Source organism: Scardinius erythrophthalmus (assembly GCF_964197995.2).
Source record: "Scardinius erythrophthalmus genome assembly, chromosome: 5".
NCBI lineage: Eukaryota > Metazoa > Chordata > Actinopteri > Cypriniformes > Leuciscidae > Scardinius > Scardinius erythrophthalmus.
The window spans coordinates 49997644-50020623 of NC_138225.1; the positions used below are offsets into that span (position 1 = coordinate 49997644).

Consider the following 22980-nt stretch of genomic DNA (forward strand, 5'->3'; position numbering starts at 1 on the left):
TGCCTCCTGCAAATTCTACACTTGTCTTTCAATGTCACATTTCTGATTTTAAGGGACTCAAGAACAGATAAACGGTGAGGAATTTGTTCAAGTATGTAAAGCATCTGCACTAAAAGTCATTGTCTAGGTTGCTGATTTTGCATGTTGCTGTTGGTTTTTTATTAAAATCATTTGCCAAAGGTTTCCTGAATGGATTAAAAGTCCAAAAGCTATTTTTAAATAAGTAGGTCAGGACATGAAAACAACTCAAATGAATGATAATGAAGGCTGGAAACACATATCAAAAGAACATCCCAAACAGGACAAGAGAAAACAAGACCAGATCGTATGAACTAAAATACATGTTTTCTTTTTGCCATTTTGATAACAGTTTAGCTATTCACTTCATTTAGTATGTTGGGTATCATTCGCATGACATTTGTTATAAATAAACCACACATGACAAAACTGCAGATGAGGTGAGTGCTTGGTTATATTTTAGTGGTCTATCAGAACAATTTAAAGGGTTAATTCACTCAAACATTACTTACCCTCATGTCGTTCCAAACCCGTAAGACTTTTGTTCATCTTCAGAACACAAATGAAGATCTTTTTAATGAAATCTAAGAGCTTTCTGTCCCCTGATTGACAGCTTAAGCAACTAGAGAAATCTCTCATATTTCATCAAAAAGATCTTCATTTGTGATCCAAAGATGAACGAAAGACTAACGGGTTTGGAACGACATGAGGGTGAGCAATTAATGACAGAATTGTCATTTTTGGGTGAACCAACCCTTAAGAAGCATCAATTTAGACACTTTCATGACTGAAACCAACAATTTCGAAACCAAGTATTTCAAACATGGCAATGTGGTGCTTAAGTGTACGACTAAATGTTTAAATGCATGTATAAGTTAACTTGGGACAAAGCACTTTATCATCACAATACTCAAATTCAAGAACTTTCTTGTTATGGTAAAAGTGGACTCGTCTTAATGTGGCTCAAAATCCAAATCAGGGAATAGTTCTTTCTTCACATGACACATACACTACTATTCCTTTATGTTTTTGAAAGTCACCAAGGCTGCATTTACAGTATTTGATCAACAATACAGCAATTCAAATTACTAAAGAGTAAGTGTGAAATACTTACATTTTAAGATAACTTTACTATTTTAAAATGAAATTTATTCCTGATGTTAAAACTGAATTTTCAGCATCATTACTTCAGTCTTCAGTGTCTCATGATCCTTCAGAAATTATTGTTATATGCTGATTTGCTGTTCAATTATATATAGTCAATTATTATTGATGCTCAATTATTAATAATGGTTCTTATCATTATCAATGTTGAAAACAGTTTTTGACACTTAATATTTTTTGTGGAAACAGTGATAATTTTTTTCAGGGATTAAAATTCTGAACGATCATGTGACGAGGAGGAAATGGGTGGGGGGGGCACTTTGAACAAGATATGTCACACTCTAGGGTTTCTGTTGTCAAATGAATAATATATAAATAATATACATGAAAACATTTCAAAATGTGAAAAATATCTGTTTTCCCACAGCACGCAAACCTGCAGCTTTGAAGTTTGTGTTCTCTGAATTTAGCCAAGAATCATCTAAGACATGTAGAGCAAAAATCATAAATCTTAAAATACCTCCAAATCTCCTTTGGTAATGCAAGCTTCCTCCACCCGAAATTGCAGGTCCTCCACCTTCCTGTTTGGGAAAATAATTCTTTATCATTTTCAGCTTGTATTTCCATTTTAAGTTCTTACGCAAGTTGTATTTGTAAGATTTTTGTTTCATTGAAGGGCAAGAAAAAAAAAGTAAACAAATATGAGGGATAATAATACAGAGCGCATATACAAACTATAACCAAAGTAAAAGGGACCAGATGTCAGTAATAACCTTAAAATAACTTCTTGTATTGTCATAGTAAATGTCAGTTTATAAAGTTACCAGAGATTGTGAATATATGACCTTCTGTGGAGAACAATTAACAACAACAAACAAATTAAAGGGATAGTTAACCCAAAAATGAACATGTGGTCATCATTTTACAGTCATCAAATACAGTCCTTATTTACTGTCTTTAAAAAACATAAAACTTTTTTTTTTTTTTTAGAGGTCACCAAAACAGTTTGGTTGTCAACATTCCTCAAAATATCGTTTGTCTTCCACAGAAGAAAGAAATTCATGAGTTAAATAAAAAAATATATATATTTTTGGGTGAACTATCCCTTTAAAAATCGCTTGAAATTGCTGGCATTAAAAGGAGGGAGATTCTCATTCTATGCATTTTATTGGACAAAAATCAATATCAATGTTCTTTATCAATGAATATTGTGTCTATTAGCTCTAAGTACATCTGTATGCAAACATATATAAAAATCCCCAAAATTCTAATTGATATAATGGGGTGTTCTGACTAGATCTTCATAAGTGGGTTGAATAATACTACACCTCTTCTCCTCCTCCAGCTGGTTGAGCAGTTCCACCTTCTGTCTGTCTGCAGCCTCCACAAGCGCTCGCAGCTGGTCCATTTTGGCATCAACCTCCAACACATACTACATGAACAATTCAAAACAACTACATTAATCTAATTTTATAACTTGCATTCATTTTTTCTATAGCTGTAAAAGGAAGCGAGACTTATTAAAACTCCAGGAGTGCCCGTTCTTCCCTTTTCATTTGTTTATAACAGTTTTGTCTAATAACAGAAACCCAAAAGCTATGATACTTTTTTTTCCACACACCATCAGCATTCAGCACATACACATTAATTTAACTTAAATCAGTCTTTGAATATCTAATAAGCACTTAATTACACAAACTGCACAAAATCTGGCGAATTCTTCTGAATTGTGCATTAAAGCCTGGATAAAAACGTGTATTCTGTGCATGATGGTCCATCTGTGCGAAGGATTCAAGTTGTGTGAATTGTATGCAGAGAGAAGAGTTCTGCCGTCACTGGACATCCACAATCATTTCTAGGTTTCAAAGTATGCTATCCTGTTTGCCTCAATGTCGTATTCATGTCATACTCACTGTCTGTATGTAAAATGGTGTTACTTGGTCTTTTGATTCCCAGTGTGCACAGATTTACCAGAGTGCACTGTTGGACCCATAGAAATGTATATGTAGATGCCACATCCGACCGCGCCAACACCGCCGTCTTGGAGGGTCAGCGTGTCATCACTCACAGCAAGAATCAATGATTCCACAACATTACACATTTTCAGGTTGCGAAACCACCGAGATTTAAATTCCCGGAGAAATGGGATAACCTTTTACAGGTGAGAATGTGTTGGTGTTTTTATACATGTATTAACAGGTTTTTACTATGGTACTTTTTATTGTTTTTACTTTTACTGTGATAACGTTTTATCTTGTTAGCTGACGCCTATGAGGCATCTATGTATAGATATATCTACACATCCACTGCATTAAGACTGTGCCTTAAAAACTAGTTTGATTAAACAGCATTTAACCAAGTAATTAGTCTCACTTTTCAGATTAAAATTAACCCAACCTATGTTTTTATACAACTGACTTCAAGTTATGACCAGTCTTAAAGAAATGAGTTGGATGACTCACTTGTAAGACCAGTCTAAGCAGTTTCTGCACCCAGCCATTGGTTACAATGTTTACTTCTGTTTTATTCAAAATTTAGATTTTTTTTTTTTTTAAATGTCACATTTACATTTTCATATTTCAAAATGGAAATAGCAATTCTGGAAATAGCACTGAAGGCCTGAGATGGAATGCGTAATAAAATAACGTGTTTAAAATAAAGTGTTTTAAGGACAAAAGCTATTTTAAATAAAACACATAAAAATGTAATTGACAACCTGCTCTGCCTTGTGGCTGCATTACCACCTCAGGTTTGCATTATTTTCCACAACTCAATGGCCCGTCATCAATTATTTAATAAATTGATCAATATACAAATAAATAAAAAAGAAATCGCTGGGTCTAACCTGCTCCTGGCCTTCTCTCAGTAACGTAAGCTCCTGCTCCACTTCGCCCACATGGCTGGTTGCCTTGGCAACCTCAGCTCTCTCCAGGTCACGTTCTGCCATGAGTTGCTCGATGTGTTGCTGTTTCTCCTTCAGGGCCTCCTGTAGTGCCGTAGTGCCAGAGATCTTCCTCGCATACCTTGTGGACGTCTCTGTCAACTTCAGAGAGAAATCCAATCAAGATCTTGAAAACTACATCAGATACTGTATTTCCTACATTTACTTGTACAGTATCATATTGTCTCAGTAATGCAGTAACATCATGCCCATTGTTCAAGCATGACCTTCATTTGCGACAGTAAATGGACTAAAAATGGAAAAGGTTTTCCTTTGTGTTTTTCACGTACATACAACAAAATGATCCCTTTTCATGCGGATCCGCATGAAAACTAATAAGAAAAGAAAAAAAAAAGAAAACTAACAACACTGTATTCTGCTTGCTAAAAAGCAAGCCATTCGTATGTTGGTTTCCCAGTAAAGCTGCACACTAAAATAGTGAGATTGTTCAATGAATGCATTTTATAACAAATCTCATTTGGGTATAAAGCAAGCCATTTGTACGTTGGATTCCCTAAAATAATGAGATTGTTCAATGAATTTGATATCAAAACTTTGCTTTATTTGTTTAGGCGATTTGAATTGTCAACTGGCTCAATCGATTGAGTTTGTCAAACAATAAAAAAAAAAAAATTTGATGGCAAAACCCATTTTGGGAAATGATTTTTCAATTCCATTTTGGTGCTGTTAGTATCCCAAAAATTACACAGCTTTAGCATGCTTAACAGGGCCATAATAAGTAACCAAAAATAGGTTTGCATGTGAGGTGGCATTTGTAACTCACCAGTCCTGTACGGCTTGGCTTGCAACTAGCAGAAGAGGCCACAGAGCTCATGGAGCTGATGGAGGAGGCACTAGGGCTGCGTTTCAATGCTCCTGGTGTGGTCGCCGTCTTCCTCACTGTGGTCTTTGCCTTCGCTGGGGTAGTGGAGGGAAAGCCTATACGGGTCACCTTGTGCACTGGTGCAAAGAGGCCATACTTGGGCTGACACTGGAAATACCTGATGACACACAAACTAATCATACTAACGTTCTTTCAATACAATCTACCTTTGCTAATGTAAGAACAGGACACAGTACCTGGTTCCAGCCACAGCACCATCGTTCTTTCCCAAGGGCTCATCCAGCTCAACTCCACACCACTCACCCTTGGCAAAATCAGTTTCGCCTAAGAAACGCACTACGCCAGCTTTCGAGCCAGCAACCTAAAATATGTGAAGGAAAAAGGAACTTAACATACACAGGATTCCTAAACAGTGCTTATGGAATATTTATAACAGCAGCTTCACTTTATTTCATAAACACGTTATTAGCAAACAAAGATTTAATCTATACTTTTATTCACATTAACATTCATCAACTCACACATCAGTTGTGGTAAACAGAAGCTCAAGCATGTTCTCTTGATGTGGAACCAATGAGGTTCATTCTCGTGTTACGCATCACTTTTGAGCTTCAGCAAGAACCAATGAGGTATGTTCACGTGTTTGGTTGAGCTTCTGTGTATGTTCGCTGATCAAAGTTTAAATGTGAATAAAAGCCTGAATTAAATCGGTTCATCATATAAAGCGATCGAGTGTCTTAATTTTTGGACTAAACCGCTCAATTTAGATATTATTTTAACTCTTTATGAACTTTTTGAAGCGTAAAAAAGTGGTAGTTGCGTAGCTGTTAATTGAGGGACAGAAAGCTCTCAGATTTCATCAAAACATCTTCATTTGTATTCTGAAGATGAACGAAAGTCTTACGAGTTTGGAACGACATGAAGGAGAGTAAATGATGACAGAATGTTCATTTTTGGGTGAACCATCAACTTTAAGTGGATATAACATGGTGCTCATCTTGAGTTGTAAATCATAACGAACCTCACAAATGTGGACGGCGAAGACCAGCCGGCCGCCGCACAAATGCCCTGACGCCTATGAGGCATTGAAGGCCCATTGAGGCGTAGGCCAAAGAGATAGCATCTACTATCCAACGTGACAATCTTTGCTTCGTGACTGGGAGCCATTTGGTGCGGCCGCCAAAGCATACAAAGAGCTGTTCCGACTGCCTGAACGGGGCAGAATGCTCTATATAAACTCAGAGCCGTGACGGGGCAGAGTAGACTTAATTCTCTATCGTCTTCCGACAAAGTCTCGTCTTGCCATGTCTTGGTTTGAGGACGACTTTGGAGTCGTTGGGTCCAAACTCAAGGCAGGAAGCGTTCATGGAGAGCGCTTGCAAATCTCCCACTTGCTTGACCGATGCTAGGGCTAGCAGGAGTGCGGTCTTGAGCGAAAGTGGCTTTAACCCTCTGGGGACTAAGCCCTTTTTGGTCCGTTTTCCCTATTTTTACATTTGGGCTTATAAACCATATGTAATGGAGATGGAACAGCATGTGTTTGGTATCTATGGATTCAGAAGACCCTAAGCTAACATAAGAATGCATGTAATGTGTTTATAAAGGAAGTATGAGTACAAAATTTACAATTAACTAGAGAATTTCAAAAACGAAAATGTTATTTTAGTCATTTATTACTGAAAATCACACCTCACACAACAATAGTGAACAGTTTTTGAACAAAAAATATATTTTTCAAACCCTTTGCTAGACAGATATTTGTAATTGTTCAATCAAAAAGTGTAAAGAACAATGAAATAATGAACTTTATATACAGCGTTTTTTCAAAAAGCTGTCAGCTTCGGATTTCTCCTCGTCACTTTCCAGTAATTGCTCCAGAGCTTGTTCTGAGGTAAATCTTTTACTGCTTGCCTTCATACAAGTGCTAAAACTATAAAATAATAATGCTATAATTGCTAATATGCTATAAATATTAAATATTGCTAATATATATAAATATTATAATCGTTCTGTCTCTCTCTCATATAAATCTCTGTGTAATACACTGCTCCGTTCGCTCTCTGTCTCCTCCACTCGACGCGGCTGTTTGCATCACATCACTTACTATAGTACCACCCCTTGAAGGCTACAGAGTCCTCTGATTAGCTAGAATAAGTCATGGTAACCTTCTTCTGATTGGGTAAGAAAAATATTCCTCCCAGCGGCAATTTTTCCATTGGTCTTTGCGTGTGGAATATTCCTAACAACATCGATTTCATTGGCCTTATACGCAGTGGTATTACGCAACAAGGAAGTGTGTATACCATATACCATTGTTTTCAGCGGAATCTGAGGAGGACGGCAAAAAAGACCGCATCTCTCTATCATTAATAGTTTTTAAGATAATTACACATTTGTAAAAGGATGCCATTTTGGGCGGTACCGCCCAATCCGTCTCAAGAGGGTTAAGTCAGCCGGCTGAAGCGGCTCGAAAGGGGGTCCCCTAAGGGCCCTGAGGACCATGGATAGGTCCCATTAGGGTATAGAGGGAGGACGAGGCGGGTTCAGTCTTCTGGCCCCCTTGAGGAAGCGTACAATCAGGTCGTTCCTTTCTAAGGATTGGCCGGCCACAGGAGCATGGAAGACTGCTATGGCCACCACCAGTGTTGGGGAAAGTTACTTTTAAAAGTAATGCATTACAATATTGCGTTACTCCCCAAAAAAGTAACTAATTACATTACTTAGTTACTTTTTATGAAAAGTAATGTGTTACGTTACTTTTACGTTACTTTTTCTTCTCACCTGGGCTGGGCTTGCTTTTTTTTTTTTTAATAACAAGACCAACAAAAAAGTTGTAAAAAAAAGTATTTTGGCAAATGTTAAGTCCCTTTCACACCAAACGTGAACTGAATAAGCCTCAGGCTGAAGGAAATGTATATTTACGCTTGTACAGTAAAGGGTGCCGCTCAAACTAACCTTTCAGCTGCGCTGCTGTTCTGGATTAAAGAACAATAATATACAGGAGAAGGAAGTTCAACACTCTTATTTCTAAATCTTATAAAGTAATTTTTGCTTATTAGTATGGTTGAATTAGATCATTGAAGGTCAGCAGCAAAGACATTAATAAAGTGAGATTAAATTCACAAAAGTATATTTGTGTAATTTAATAGTTAATTATAAAAGTTGAGTAAAATTCTGAGATTGCATTTTACTGTTTTTATTTATTTTGAGCAGTGAGTTCACATTTACTCTAGAACTACAATAACCATCATGTTTACACAGCGCACACACCACCACCTCACTTTGTTTCCTTCAACATGGGGACAGGAGAGCTGTCAGTCAAGAAATGTGAAAAAGTAACTAGCGTTACTTATTTGGAAAAGTAACTTAGATATTTTATTGCATATTGAAAAAGTAATGCATTACTTTACTAGTTACTTGAAAAAGTAATCTGATTACGTAACTCAAGTTACTTGTAATGAGTTACCCCAAACACTGGCCGCCACACATTCTTTGAGTGTGGAGGGGGTACGACCCGCGTCCAGTAGCTCTTGTAGAAATTAAAGTACCAGTGGTACTTCACATGAGTAGGGGTCTAGGTGCCGAGCTGAGCACCAGCTGGTGAACACTGACCACTTGAGGGCATAGAGGCGTCTCGTGGACGGAGCTCTAGCCTCAGCGATAGTGCTTAGGACTCCTTCCGGGTACCTGTTAAAGAGGCAAAACATGGAGGGCCCTCAACTCGGGGAACCATGTCTGGGTCCGCCAGAGAGGGGCTATTAGGAGGACTGCACATTTGTTCTCCCTGATCCGTTCGATGACCTGAGGGAGCATCGAAACCGGAAGAAATACATAAAGAGGGCGACTGGGTCATTCGTGGGCCAGCGCATCCCTGTTCTTTGCAAAGAATGTTGGGCAGTGAGTTGTCTTCTGAGGCCCCCTCTCCTAATGCCTCAGAAAATCCGATCTGCCTGTTTACATGACAGTCGCATTGGCACATATCTGATTTATTTCCACATATGAACGAGGCCTGAAAATATCTAAATATCCGAATGCATTTGTTTTTTCCTGTTTACACGGTCATAGAACACATCCGATCTGTGTCACACATGAGCAAAAAATCGGAATTGGGTCACAGTGTAACCGAGGCCTATGTGAGGTAATTTCTAAGCATCTAAAAACTCTTGAAGAAAAATTCTCTTATTATTTTCCCTCAACTTCATCCGAAGCCTTTGACTAGGTGCGAGACCCATTTAGCTCAGCTCAGGGGCGGATCTAGAAACATATTTATAGGGTGGCGAGAGGGGGGCAGGAATTTTTGAGGGGTGGCAACATATGGCAGACGTATATACTGAATTTAATCACAGTTAAATTGGCCATAACTTTTAATTCGATGCTGCCAATAGGGATGGGTATCGTTCCTTATTACTACTCTTACCAATACTCCTTATCGATCCGGTACTTTAACGGTATTATTATCGGTTCTTTTTGTTATATAAAAAAAGGGGGAAAAATAATTTAGAACACAATTAATATTGCTTTATATTTTGAAATGTAAAATAAATATCTATATTAAACGAAAAAGCAATGCTTTAACAAAACAAATAAAACATGTATGTTATGCAGAAGGGTGCAGGCTTTTGTGTTTTATATACAGAAGACATAGGACACCAAAAACAAGTATACAAAAACAAAAGTATGCAATTAAACAAATATACAAATTATATATCCAGTGCTTTAATTTCAGTAATGTTTACTGATTACTGTTCAGGAGTAATATGGGGTAAAAAGACATCTAATAAAGTCAGATTTAAAATAACACTGCATAGTTTATCATAGATAGATTAAAGCTTGTATCATTCAAGAGCTGCGACTGATTTTCTCTTTGCCTTTTGTTGTTTGATTCACATTAATGGAGCAATCGTCAGCAGAATTATTAGACTGCTGCCTCTTTAAGACCAAATGCAGATCTAATCATTATTACACATCATATTTTCTCCCAACTATTAACGCCCATACTTAATCCTATTGTATTTGTTATTTCCCCAGTTGTAACCTGGTTTCATTGCTGTGATATCTGAGAGGAATTGGATTTAATAGGACTGCTTAGCTAATCAAATGATCGATCTCCTAACCAGGCCCGGCGCCACAAGGGGGCAAAAGGGGGCATTGCCCCCTCAGATCTGATTTGTGCCCCCTCAGTTTCATTTTTGTATTCATGGTTACAAATGAAATGTTTAACCTTTTGAGCGGTACAGTCCCATATATGGGATTTTTTTATTTCTGTGCCCCTGAGAGTACGGTCCCACATATGGGATTTAGAATGTTCAGTGACGTGACATAATTCTGTCAGATTCCTGCCAGATCCAAATTGTGCTTTCGCGCGTTGGTTGGCCGCCGCTGAGCCAGAGACGGACGCGCTCAGCGCTGTCATATATCACAATAATGCAGTGTTTTCAACCTCACAATGTTTATTTTAGGTTTCAGACATTTAAATACACATGAGCACTAGTAAAACAATACATTTGGAGTTTGTAAAATACACACTGATGTCTGTGGAAGCAGCAATAATAATCTATTAAAATATAATTTGCCGACGTGTGTTATTCACATAAGACAAACACAGTGGAAGTAACTATAAAGTAGTTTACTCTATTCTTCTATTCCACTTCCTTGCATGTATTTCGGGATAAATTGATGACTCACAGGATTCTCTGAACTGCGGCGCAAAAAAACAGCCATCTCACGTTATAGATCAAGAAGATCAAGATTATTTATGAAGGTTTTTAAATGACCAAACACACTCACATACACATTTTTGAGAATCGGAATATCAGATAGTTGATGACATGGTAAGCAAGTTTGTAAATATATTGAATAAAAAAAGGGAAAAGGAAATAAAACTGATACATCTGCGGTGTGTCACGTGACAAATATGACGCGTCGGGGGAACGTTCTAAATTCTAAAATAACAGTCGCCTTGAAAAAACTCACTATGGGGAGTCAGTTAGAATATCAAAATTAAGCGTGAAAGGGTTAATATATGCATAATAAATGACGCTGGCTTATCTTTTTTACCAAGCAAGTTATCAGTGTGTTCGCCGTAACGGCGACCATCAATAAACGTTATGGATACAAACAATGTTTTATATTTTTATTAAGCTGTTCTTGTCTTTACTAAAATCAAAATTAGGCTAATCAAAGGGAAGAGTGCTCTTACAAATCACGAGGGAGCGATTTGACTGCTGATTTTGGCTAACGTAATAGACTCGCTGTTTTTGCTGATGGTGAATCGTCTTTAGCATACAATACATTCATTACAAATGTAACTTTAAGTTAAACGTGTGTTTAAACTACACCTGGGCATGGGTGGATCTACATGGGGGCAAGGGGGGGCAGGCTATGGGGCAGCTCAGTCTCTCCAGTCGGGTTGCAGGGCCACCGCACCGCAGCAGACTCGCAGTATGTGTGCCAGACTGAACGAACGCCGCTCTGCACGCAGGGGGGAGGGGCTAATAATTAAAATTAAAATTAAAATTAAAAATGAAATTGTTCACTTTTGGTAGATGTACTGTTTAGTTCACTGTTTTGAGAAGCTTGTGGACATAGTAGGGATGCGCCGATCCGATATTCAGTATCGGTATCGGCTCCGATACTGCCATTTTGGCCGGATCGGGTATCGATCAGATGAAGCCGATCCAAATCCGATATTGTGCGTATTACTATTCTGTCATTGTTAGGCCCCACAAAAGGCACAAATGTATAATAAAGCACTATAAAGTTTTCGTGCACTATATTATAAGTGTTCAGAAGCCATTTAATAGTCTAATATGAGATAGAAATGAATATTTAAGTCGTTAAATTCAAGTTCACGTAAACTCTTTCCTCCGCTGCAGCCAGCATTCAAACAGCGCGTTCGGTTACGTCAGTCTACGCGATGAAACTCTCAACAAGATGATTCAATGTTAATATTATTGTACTTGATCTGTAGATAAAGTTCTATGGTTTCACATGAAATGACTATCTTGCTGGTCTGTATTGCTGTACCTTAATCATGTTACTTTCTACCGGGTGTCTGTTGGATCTCAATGGAGTAACGTTAGAGCACTATGACTGTTCTTCACGCGCACAGTAACTGAAATTTAAAACTGTTAAAAGAAAAGGCTGAATAAACTATTGCAAAGATAGATACTGTATAATACACTACGCATCAATATGTATTTCCTCAGTGGTGCTTTGAACTGTGTTTAATGTGGACTTGACGCGCTGCGCGCTGTGACTCGTGTTGCTTCGAGCGCATCATTCTGCACACGGGTTGTGCATAAGCGCTGTGTGCCGCACTGTATTGGAGCCTTTCGTATCATAATACTTTTGCGCAATGAAAGATTATTAATAGACTTTCTTGTTCTGCCCTATCTTTTATGTTGCTGCTTCAGCTGCGCTATAAAAAAAAATCTTAATTTTATAGTAGGCTAGCCTACATTTTTAAAATCTTTTTGATCTTGTTTTTCATGAATGTATTTTACAACAATACAAATTGCAATGTCTAAAGTTTTACCAGATTTATTACTACACTTGTGATTTTTCTAGAATAAATTTTACTGATGAATTATCCACTAATCTAGTTTATAATAGCATGTTTGTCATAGATTATGATCATACATTTTTATTTGTTTTTCTTTATAACTAAGTTGTCTAGTCTGTATTAAATAGATTGTGTTTAACACAAAATAGTGATTGTCAGTTCAACACACAGAGTCACAGAAATTCTACTTGATTTAAAAAAAAACTGCACTGGTATCGGATCGGTATTGGTATCGGTCGATACTCAGAATTTTTGGTATCGGATCGGTTCTGAAAAAACTGGTATCGGAGCATCCCTAGGACATAGTGGCGGGTTGTTTTTACAAGTACAGTTTTTGGATCATCAAAGTTAGGGGGGCAGCTGGGGGGGCAAGGCTCTAGAGTGGGGGGGCACCTGCCCCCCTTTGCCCCCCTGTAGATCCGCCCATGGCTCAGCTGCAATGGACAACGCAAATAGACTGTCATTGCAGCAACAAGAGCAACTTGCCGAAATGAGACAGGACCGTGGTTTAAAAATTACATTCAGTGACCTGTCTTTGGACAGTTTCTGGTTGACTGCGGCCAAAGAGTATCGAGTCATCGCGGACAGTGCAATCTCAGTCTTGCTATCATTTTCCATAACTTACTTATGTGAGCTCAGCTTTTCTAGTCTGACTTAAGTTAAGAACAAAACCAGAAAGATTAAGAGCAGTTGACCAAGAGCTCCATGTGTCGTTGTCATCAATTCCAGCCAGGATATCATATTTGTGTTCATCAAAACAAGCTCAAGTTTCACATTAAATGTGAGTACAGTCTACTTTAAATATTAAACATTTTAACATGCCATTTGAACCATTACAATGCACGTTTGTGCAATTTTGTTATATTTTAGTGCTTAATGCGATAGTGGTGTGCTGTTGGATTTTTTTACATATCAAAAGTGTGCCGTGACAGAAAAAAGGTCAGGAAACACTGGTGTAGAGCCCTTTGAAGCTGCATTGAAACTGCAATTTGGACCTTCAAACCATTGATCTTCGTTGAAGTCCACTATATGGAGAACAATCCTGGAATGTTTTCCTAAAACCTCAATTTCTTTTCAACTGAAGAAAGAAAGACATAAACATCTTGGATGTCGTTGGGGTGAGTAAATTATCAGGAAATCCTAATTCTACTCCTTTAAATAAGGTTGTGTGTCCACCTAAACGTTTTTAGCCAGCTGAAAACGCCTAGCTGTGGGCACTTGAGAGCGTTTTGGCAGGGCAGCATTTTTTTTCAGTTGAGACGTTTTGCTCGTTATGAAACGGAATATCCACGAAAGTGTTACTAGTATCTCATTTCACACATATTTTGTTTCTGTGTACTATATTAAAATGTCGGGACAATGAAATGTATTTTCTCTGGCTCTTGTTTTAAATTATTTTGTTCCGTTATTATGCTTGTTGTTGTCATCTGTTGACGTTGTACAATCAGAATGTGGCGGTTGGTCGGTGAGGTATTAGTCCCGCCCCTCCTCCACTGTGATTGGTCAGTTGGGTAAAAAGTGAGTGATGAGCGCTGCGTTTTACCCAAAGTTGAACATTCTTCGTCTCTCGGCGACCTATTAAAAAACGCAGAGCGCTCAGCACTTCAGCGTGAAAAAGTGCTCAGCGCCTCATTACGCTCAGGGCGTTTTAAAAACGCTGCGCTCCCATTGAAAAGAATTGAAAAAAAATACGCCAGCCGCGTGAAAAAAACGCTTTGGCCTAAGGGTAGTTTTCAGATCTTGGCATGTCCGCTTACATTCCTCATTCCAAATACATGCAATCAGTGTAATACCCAACAATTTACAGTCACTATTATGGAGAAGCCAATAATGCTTTGACTGAGTCGGACCATCTTGAGAACCTTGAATTATCTTAACTTGACACACAATAATGCTCATCACAACACTCACCAGAACTCGATCATTGATCTTCAGCTCCCGATCACCTTTCTTGACCGAACCAGACTCCGACAGATTTGACACCGATTCACTTTTGGACCGCACCAGATCTGAGGTAGGTGCAGCTGTTTTAGTGGGTGAGGCTGGTTTCTTGGCTGAAGCAGATACTGATGCATTAGAGGGAGTGGGTGACCCGGCACGAGACGGAGGGGCCGTCGTTGTGTCATCCGCCTCACCTTCAGTGCGTGAAAGCTTCGAGGGACGTGTGAAAATACCCTTTAATGCTTCGCACTCAAAATAGCGCACACCAGACACCGAACCATCATTTTTCCCAATTGGCTCATCAAGCACAATGCCAGCCCATTGGCCCGGAGCAAACTGAGTCTCTCCTAAAAACTGAACGACGCCTGGTTTGTTGCCATTAACCCAGACACGATCCCCGATCTTGTATTGCTCGCCTGCATCTTGGGCTTCGGCTGAGGATTTGTCATTTTGAGTTGGTTTAGAAGCACCTGTTCCAAAGGGAGAAAATAAATAGGCTTTGTTCAGAATACAGCATGCAGTATTTACACGGTGCTATACACATTGATTTTTATCAAATTTGAATTCATTTGATAAATAACTATCGTCATATACATACAAGCTGCATCCGAAATCGCATACTTCCTTACTCTATAGTAGGTGAAAAAACGTATGTGACAAGAGTAGTATGTCTGAATTTACAGTACTCATAAAAGAGAAGGGAAAAAGTGTGCAGACAATTTACTACTTCCGGAGACATTCTGAAGTGGCCATACTATCCCATGAGGCCACGGGAGAATGTATGAATGACAGTGAAGCGACACAACCGATGCTGGTCACATGATAATGACAGCATGGCGAATGTAGTGCGTCCGGATTAGTGGTAGTAGTAGTAGTTTATTGATCCCAGTTGGGAAATTAAAGAAGAATTACACTCTTACTATAGAGAAGGCCCTTTATTAGTGGTCGCAAAAGTAATTACGTATTCAAAATAAGCACCTACTGAAGAAATTGTGAATTTGGATGCATCCACAAAAACTTGAAGGTCTTCGCAACAACCGGTCAAAATAAAAAGTCTTGTTTAACTTGAAGAAATTGTGACAAAATTTATCCTAATATATATATATATATATATATATATATATATCAGGGTTTCCCATACATTCATTAATTTGTGGCGGCCCGCCACATATCAACGCTGACCGCCACGGATTGATTCAGATTTTTTAACTATTTAATATGGGTAAAATTGTATTTTATTTGCGCTGCTTGCTCCCCCTCTCTCTCACAAACTGACAATGGAGGCACGACTAGCCCCTCCTTCTCTTACCGCACGATCTGAATCAAAACATGAGCATGTAGAGGGCGGATTGTTGCCGGTGCTTAATGCTTATTCCCCCAGCGAAGATTCCAGAATCAATCCGGAGTTGAATGGTTAGTATAATGAACACTGTTGCTCAACATAACTCTGAGAAGTTGTCTAGATGTTAAGCGCGGTCGCGTTTCATTACAGATTCGCGCAAAACTTTTGCGATTTTTTTTTTTTTCTAAATATCAATTAACGTTACAACTATTGCGAAATGACGGCGTTTCCATTAACCGATGTTATGCGACTAAAACGTAATTTGTTCCTCTCGCGATCAGTCATTCCAAAAATCATTGCAACGGACGTTGGTAGGTTCATATCACAGCCACCAGACTAGACATTATATTATTATTATCTCCAGGTTCAGGTTGGTGTGTGTTGGTTTTTGTCCACCTCAATCTCCAGATGTGCGTGTGTCTGAGTCTGTGTGTGTCCACCTCCAGGTCCAGTTTGGTGTGTGTGTGTGTGTGTGTGTGTGTGTGAGCCTGTGTGTGTCTGAGTCTGTGTTTGGGTCTGAGTGTGTGTCTGTGTTTGAATCTGTGTGTGTGAGTCTTTTTGAATGTGTGAGTGTGTGTGAGCCTGCGTTTGAGTGTGTCAGTAAGTTTGTGAGTGTGTGTGTCCAGTTCCAGGTTTGTGTGTGAGCAAAATTTGCAACAAAAAGTCTGTGGAGCAGTCATAGCATAGAAATGTAGCAATGGCAAAGTCTTTAAGTTATCTGACACTAAGTGTTGGCAATGGGAATGTGTACTTGTCAATAAAAAAAAAAAATTAAAAAAAAAAAAAATATATATATATATATTTTTTTTTTTTACTTAATCACCCCCCCCCCCCCCCCCGGTCCCCAAACACCACACCACCGCAAATAGAATCTAATTCTGTGGGAAACACTGTATATATATATATATATATATATATATATATATTCACAATTTCTTCAGTAGGTGCTTATTTTGAATACGTAATTATTTTTGCGACCACTAATAAGGGGCCTTCTCTATAGTAAGAATGTAATTCTTCTTTAATATATATATATAAAAAAGATTAAATTGTGAATGTGTCATGCCTACATTTGATTACCACCGTTTTTGATAATACATTTGTATTAAATTATAAATCCGGAAAAGTAGACAGCAAAGAATGTCTGAAAAAATAAAACATTTCACAGGGCCCTATTATTGTAAAAAGTAAAATGAATAAATTAGTAAAGTGTTAAAGTTTCATGAATTCAATTGTTTTAGACATGCTTTTTGATTATTAAAATTTAATTAAACCATTAAATTATAATCCATAAAAGTTCAAATGGGGGAAAATTTCATCCAATTTAGGAAAAAAAAATTGCCTAAACATTTAACAGGGCCGTATGTTTACTCAAATAGCCCTTTAAACAATTGAGCCTTAATTTTATTTGAAAGAAAATTAGAAAATTAGTATTTTTATACATTAAATTTAAAATTACACCAATATAAGTGAGTAAAGTGAATCTTAAAGTGGTGCACATTATAAACAAACTGGACGACGGACTAAATGCAAGTGGCATTGCCTGTTCTTGTTGATGCTTTTCTTATGATCTTTCTGTAAATAACCACAGCATAGGGCATACACAACACACTGCACTTTGGAGTAATGACATTTACATGTGTTAATTTAGCAGACGCTTTTTTCCCCATTCTTTCTCCAATTGTAAGTATTACATAGTAAGCAGAATATTCCATTCCTTATCCAAACATAGTCATTCACTACTAGGCTACATTAGAAAGTTCACAAAAATATTATTTATATTGTTATATTGTATACAATTTCATATATGATAAAATGGGATGGCCCTTACCAGCAGAAGGAGTCGTCTTCGCGACGCCCGCATTGGCTGGTCTACCAATTTTGCTGGGCGCTTTGAGTCCACTGGGTTTTGATGTGCTCATTGTAGGTCTGAAATTTCCGTCTGTCTAAACTTGGACTTTTCCGCTCCAACAAACATTGAAAATTAAATAAAAAAAAATTGAGGAAGAAAGGGGTGCAGCAATGTCTCTGGAAAGAAAGAAAAGAGAAACATATCAGCCTGTTTAAACAGTCTTGCTTTTTGCCATTTCAGAAACTGTGTGTTCATGCAACACATTTTGTTCCAGTGGTATGTTGGTATAGTTGAAAGTGTAAAGCCTATTTCACACTGCACACATAAGCAATATGTAACAGAAGGCTTCCGTTTTTGTTTATTGCTGTGTAACAGGGCTGTTACTCTATACAGATTTGTTACAGCGAGTATTTCTTTCAAATGAAGGCCATTATATCTATAAATGTCGGGCTGGGTATCCATTCAGATGTTCCGATTCGATTTCGATTCGACTCAATGAATATAGATTTAATCCAAATCCTATATTTCTAAAAAAAAAAGGAACAGTGAACATAAGTTTACAAGTTAATTAATAAAAAGAAATTAAGAGCCACAAACCTGTATATTAAACTTTATTTTAATTACACTTGGGTCCATAAAAACAGAACCCAACTCTATTTCAAATGCATACAATGAATAGACAGGATTTTGATGCAAGATGAAAAATTGATGCTGAAAACAAGTCAGAACAGTCGCATGCCTGATCAAACAGGATCAGGTTATTTTATGTTTAAGATACAACCAATGTAAAATCTCACCGCATTCGCTGTAACACGGAGACCGCAAGCCTATGAACAGTGTAGGAAAACTAATACTGGCTTTTTTGGGTGATAGATAAATAAATATGGAAAATCGAGTCATGGCCTTTGAGAATCAATTTTGAATTGACCACATTTAAAAAAAACGATTAATCGAAAAATCAATTTTTTTGCCCAGCCCTAATAAAAAGGTTATCAGGAATTACCCATTAAAAACAAAACTCATTCAGTGAGCTTGTACTGAAATAAAGTGAGTGGTTCTTTGCTCACTTTCTGTATATAATATTCCCAGTTTAAATAAGTCTGTTTTTTATGCTGCAACAGCCATGTTTAAACTGCAAAGTTTCGGGAGTGACAAACATTTAAATGCAGGAGTAGATCTGCTAAATTATTACAATTATCATGCATGTATATTACTCATATCATGAAATAAGATTTTGGTTATCCCACCCCATCCCAAGCTGTTCAGAATTGTGAAAGGTTAGCAAATGTTAACGTGATTGATAATAATGTGATTGTTGCAAACATCTCGGTAATTATGTAATTATTATTTTATTTATTTATTTTTAAATAAAGAGGAGGGAATTGGCAAAAAGCAGGGAAGGCTTTTTTTTTATTAATTTATAAAACAATAAATTCTGTAAATTCTGTCATATTGTTCAGTTAAATTTACTGTTTTAGTTTTTTGCCGTGGTATCGATTCAGTGTCTGTATCGAGGTATTTAAGTCAGGTATTGTATCGAAATCATAATTTTGGTATCGTGACAACACTAGTACGATGATTATACAGATCACATTTTCATGTAAAGCAGTTATTTTTTCACGTTATGAAAACGTCAGCAAATTTAAAAGCACTTGTTAAGTGAAGGTCATATTCCCTAAATTCACATCTTGCACTTAAATGTATTTTCATTATCAAAGTGATTCCAGAATAACTGCAAGCTTTCAAAGCCATAGGCTAGTTTCACTTTAGTTCTTTGTTTCAGTCGCATGACTTCTTCCACTCGTCCACCATATTTATCACCATCAAAGCGGCAAAGTAATGGATTACAGTTATTGTAAAGTAATTGGATTTGATCCGTTACAAGAACCAGAAATGACTTTTTCTCAGATCTCTAACATTCACAGACATGCATTTAATCCTAATCCATCTAATCCATTTACTGGCAGAAGTCCACCTGTGTGATTATTAGACTCTCGCTGGTATAAGATGGATTGTGGATGTGTAAAAATGTTTTCTGGGACCTATGATCTCTGTGTGCCTGTTTTTGTATTTCAGCACCACCATTATTTTTATTTTTTGCTCCACTGTTGGTCATAAACAAAGGCAGATGAGAGGCACAAATGAAACCCAAAAAAGGTTTTCATTCAAACAAAGACAAATGTTACACTTTGTTTAACTACTTCAACTGACTATGTTTGTTAAGAAAGGTGCGGGAATGGAAAAAGAACAGGTTTCAGATTTATCAAAGGCTCTCAATCAGTAAACAGGTGCGAGTCCAAACCACTACATTTCAGTAATATAACAAGACAGTAGTTCAGACAAATATACTCAATTCGGGACTCACACCGTGAACATATTGGTATCTGGCATGAAAAATTGCCTCATATTTTGGTGAGCAGATAATATTTTTTTTTTTTTTACCCTAACTCTGACACTTTAACACTGGGTTTTAAAATACAATATTCACTAACATTACCGATTAAACTGCACTGAGACTATTGGATGAGAACATAAATTTAACTGAATTGAGATGATACACTAACTTGGCAAGATCAACACAGCTTTACAGCTAAAATTGAATTTGTTGCATAATTGATTAATTTTACAACATTAATATTGTTATTTTCCTGTTTTGTACTGTGAAGCGGCTTTGAAACAATCTGTATTGTATAAAGTGCTATATAAATAAATGTGACTCTACACTGTTTATTGTCCACTGTATCTGACTCAAACTCAAGGAGATACGAGAAATAATGGGTTGTTCAGTGCACTTCAAAAACAGAGGCTTGCTTTACTTGATGAGATGAGGCAATATCAAATTCCTCCACCGATACTGATAGCCGATTCCCGATAGTTAGATTTTTTTCCAACTAATGCTGTAAACTGGGATTCCTCTCATTTGGTTTTGAACGCTTATATCTTCAATATGCAAAGTTTGTCATTACTTTGGAGCACACTAGCTTATAGATAACAGTAATAAAATATGCAAACAAAAGGCCAAAAAACTTCCATTTTGATTTCATGGGGACTTTAAGTTCAAGTTCAAAATGTATTTGTATAACACATTTAAAAACAGCCATAGTTAACCAAATTGCTTAATGTCAGGATACACAAAAATATAAACAAAACAAACACAGTAGAGAATGTCACAGTATCAAAACTCAACTCAAAATGAAAGCTAAGGAATACAGGTGAGTCTTGACAGGCAACGACTTGAAAATGTCAGCACTCCAAGCTGTTCTTATATGAACCGGTAGACTATTCCAGAGATTAGGAGCAGCCACTGAGAAGGATCGGTCCCCTTTCTTTTTTAACCTGGGTCTCGCAACATCGTGAAGCATAAGAAGGTGCCAACCCATTTAAAATCTTAAAAACAAGAAATAAAATCTTAAAATCAATCTTGAAGCGTACAGGACGCCAGTGGAGCGAGGCTAAAACTGGGGCAATGTGCTCACGCTTTTTAGTCCCAGTTAGGAGCCGAGCTGCTGCATTCTGGACTAACTGTAAGCGATGAAGAGATGACTGATCCAATCCAACATATAAAGAGTTACAGTAGTCTAGTCTAGACGCATGAATTACTCATTCAAAATTCTTGCGTGCCAGGTAGGGCTTGACTTCAGCCAACAGTCTCAGCTTGCTTTTACAAAAGAACTAATTTGATTTTTAAAATTTAAAAGCACTGTCAAATATCACACCGAGATTATTGGTAAATGGACAAATATGCGATCCTAAAGAACCAAGAGCATCTACACAGGACTACCAAACACAACAACCTCAGAAAGAAAGTTCTGATCCAACCATATTTTTAAAGCAATGGCTGGATTGAGTCTTTGTCCTTTGTTTTGATGGGCAAATAGATTTGTACATCATCCGCATAACAATGGAAGGAAATATTTTGCTTTATGAAAATTATTCAACCCAACCATATTACCAAACAATATATCCCATCTCAACAGCAGCACAAGTGTTTTGCACATCACGAGAACTGTATTACTATTATTTCTTAAAGCCAAATAGTTAAAGAAACCCAAACTTTTATAAAACCTACAAACTTATATAAAAGACAATAGACAACTGTGAATTCAAATGTGCTTGACTCTCTCACTATCTGGCTCTTCAATCAAAACAAGCAAACACTGGACACTGAAAACAACGACAAACAAGACAAACAGTTCCCAACTTCAGTCTTATACATGTTGACATGCTGCACAGTTTACAAAATTCTATCAAAAACTAGATTTGATTTATAAAATCTAGTGCTGCATGAAATCATTCAGGCGCCACATCTGGGGCTTCACAACAATCCGAGCCGATTTACGCCAGAGCTTGACAAGTTACCAAATCTGCTTTAGGATTTCAACCAAAACAACGACCCAATATGAAGAACAGAATATCATTTATATAAGCTATTGGTTAACGACGGATACTTAAAATTTCCCACCGTAAAGCCCAAATGAGTAGCTTTAACGAGTCAGTTTTCCATGATAATTAAAAAAAGTAAAATTTCAACACGACGTAACACAGATTAACATGATATATTTTGGCGTCGTATGACTTTCCCCCTTCAAGTAACTTACACGCAAGTTTCAATACGCAATGAACATGGAGAAAGTTCACTAGTCCTCATGACGACTTTCCGCAATGTCACATCTTGACTAATCGGACCGAAATAGAGAACCGCGTTCACTAACACCGCAGTGCTAGCCAGCGCTCATCTACGACCAACGCGTTTTAACAACAGGTTCTGTTTACAACGAACAGCTGATAGCAAACAAGGATAATGTTACGGAGGGCCGAGGAGCAACCTGTATTAGATGGGAAATTCTGACTTAGCAACTTCCGATGGAAAATGCGACCTCCTCGAGATCCACGACACCCACTGAACAAGCACTTAACCCAGGAATGGCGTTACTCACCTGCTGTTTCCCGGCTGCGTAGCGCTATCAAAAATCAATCGCGCTGAATTCTCTTCAATCTACTTAGCTTGACGCCTGCGTTGGTTAAGGATTTAACCTGGTGCGTTCAAGCACCCACTTCAGCAGTGACACGAGTAGCGTAATGACGTGTCTCTCTAGGCCCCGCCCACTCGCGGCCGACGGGAGGCGGACTAAGCAAATGCGGTCATTCGGCGGTAGGATTAAACACGCAGAAAATGAAGTATTAGCTATGGCAAGCCGTTTTGCAGAGCTCTTTAATTCAACTACAGAGCTCTGAAATTATACATATCTTTAATTCGTTTTTTTACTAGTAAAAATTCAATTAGAGAGCTCCGTAATTAAAAATGAATGGAAGTCAATGGAGACATGACCAGTAAAAATTCATTTGTAGAGCTCTCTAATATGGCAAGCCGTTT

At 37.6% G+C, this 22980-nt stretch overlaps 1 protein-coding gene across 2 annotated transcripts in view; it reads right to left on the minus strand.

Moving 5' to 3' along the window:
• Positions 1 to 22711, minus strand: part of clip1a (CAP-GLY domain containing linker protein 1a) — a 53986-nt gene extending 31275 nt beyond the window's left edge. For both annotated transcript variants that reach the window (XM_081365959.1, XM_081365958.1), the window contains exons 1-8: positions 22544 to 22711; positions 17586 to 17782; positions 14383 to 14882; positions 5144 to 5268; positions 4848 to 5064; positions 3968 to 4165; positions 2451 to 2554; positions 1643 to 1703 (exon numbers count right to left, since the gene is read on the minus strand). In XM_081365959.1, the coding sequence (XP_081222085.1) occupies positions 1643 to 1703; positions 2451 to 2554; positions 3968 to 4165; positions 4848 to 5064; positions 5144 to 5268; positions 14383 to 14882; positions 17586 to 17676 (1296 nt within the window). In that variant the 5' untranslated portion in view covers positions 17677 to 17782; positions 22544 to 22711. The remainder of the gene's footprint in view (positions 1 to 1642; positions 1704 to 2450; positions 2555 to 3967; positions 4166 to 4847; positions 5065 to 5143; positions 5269 to 14382; positions 14883 to 17585; positions 17783 to 22543) is intronic.
• Positions 22712 to 22980: the final 269 nt, after the last annotated feature.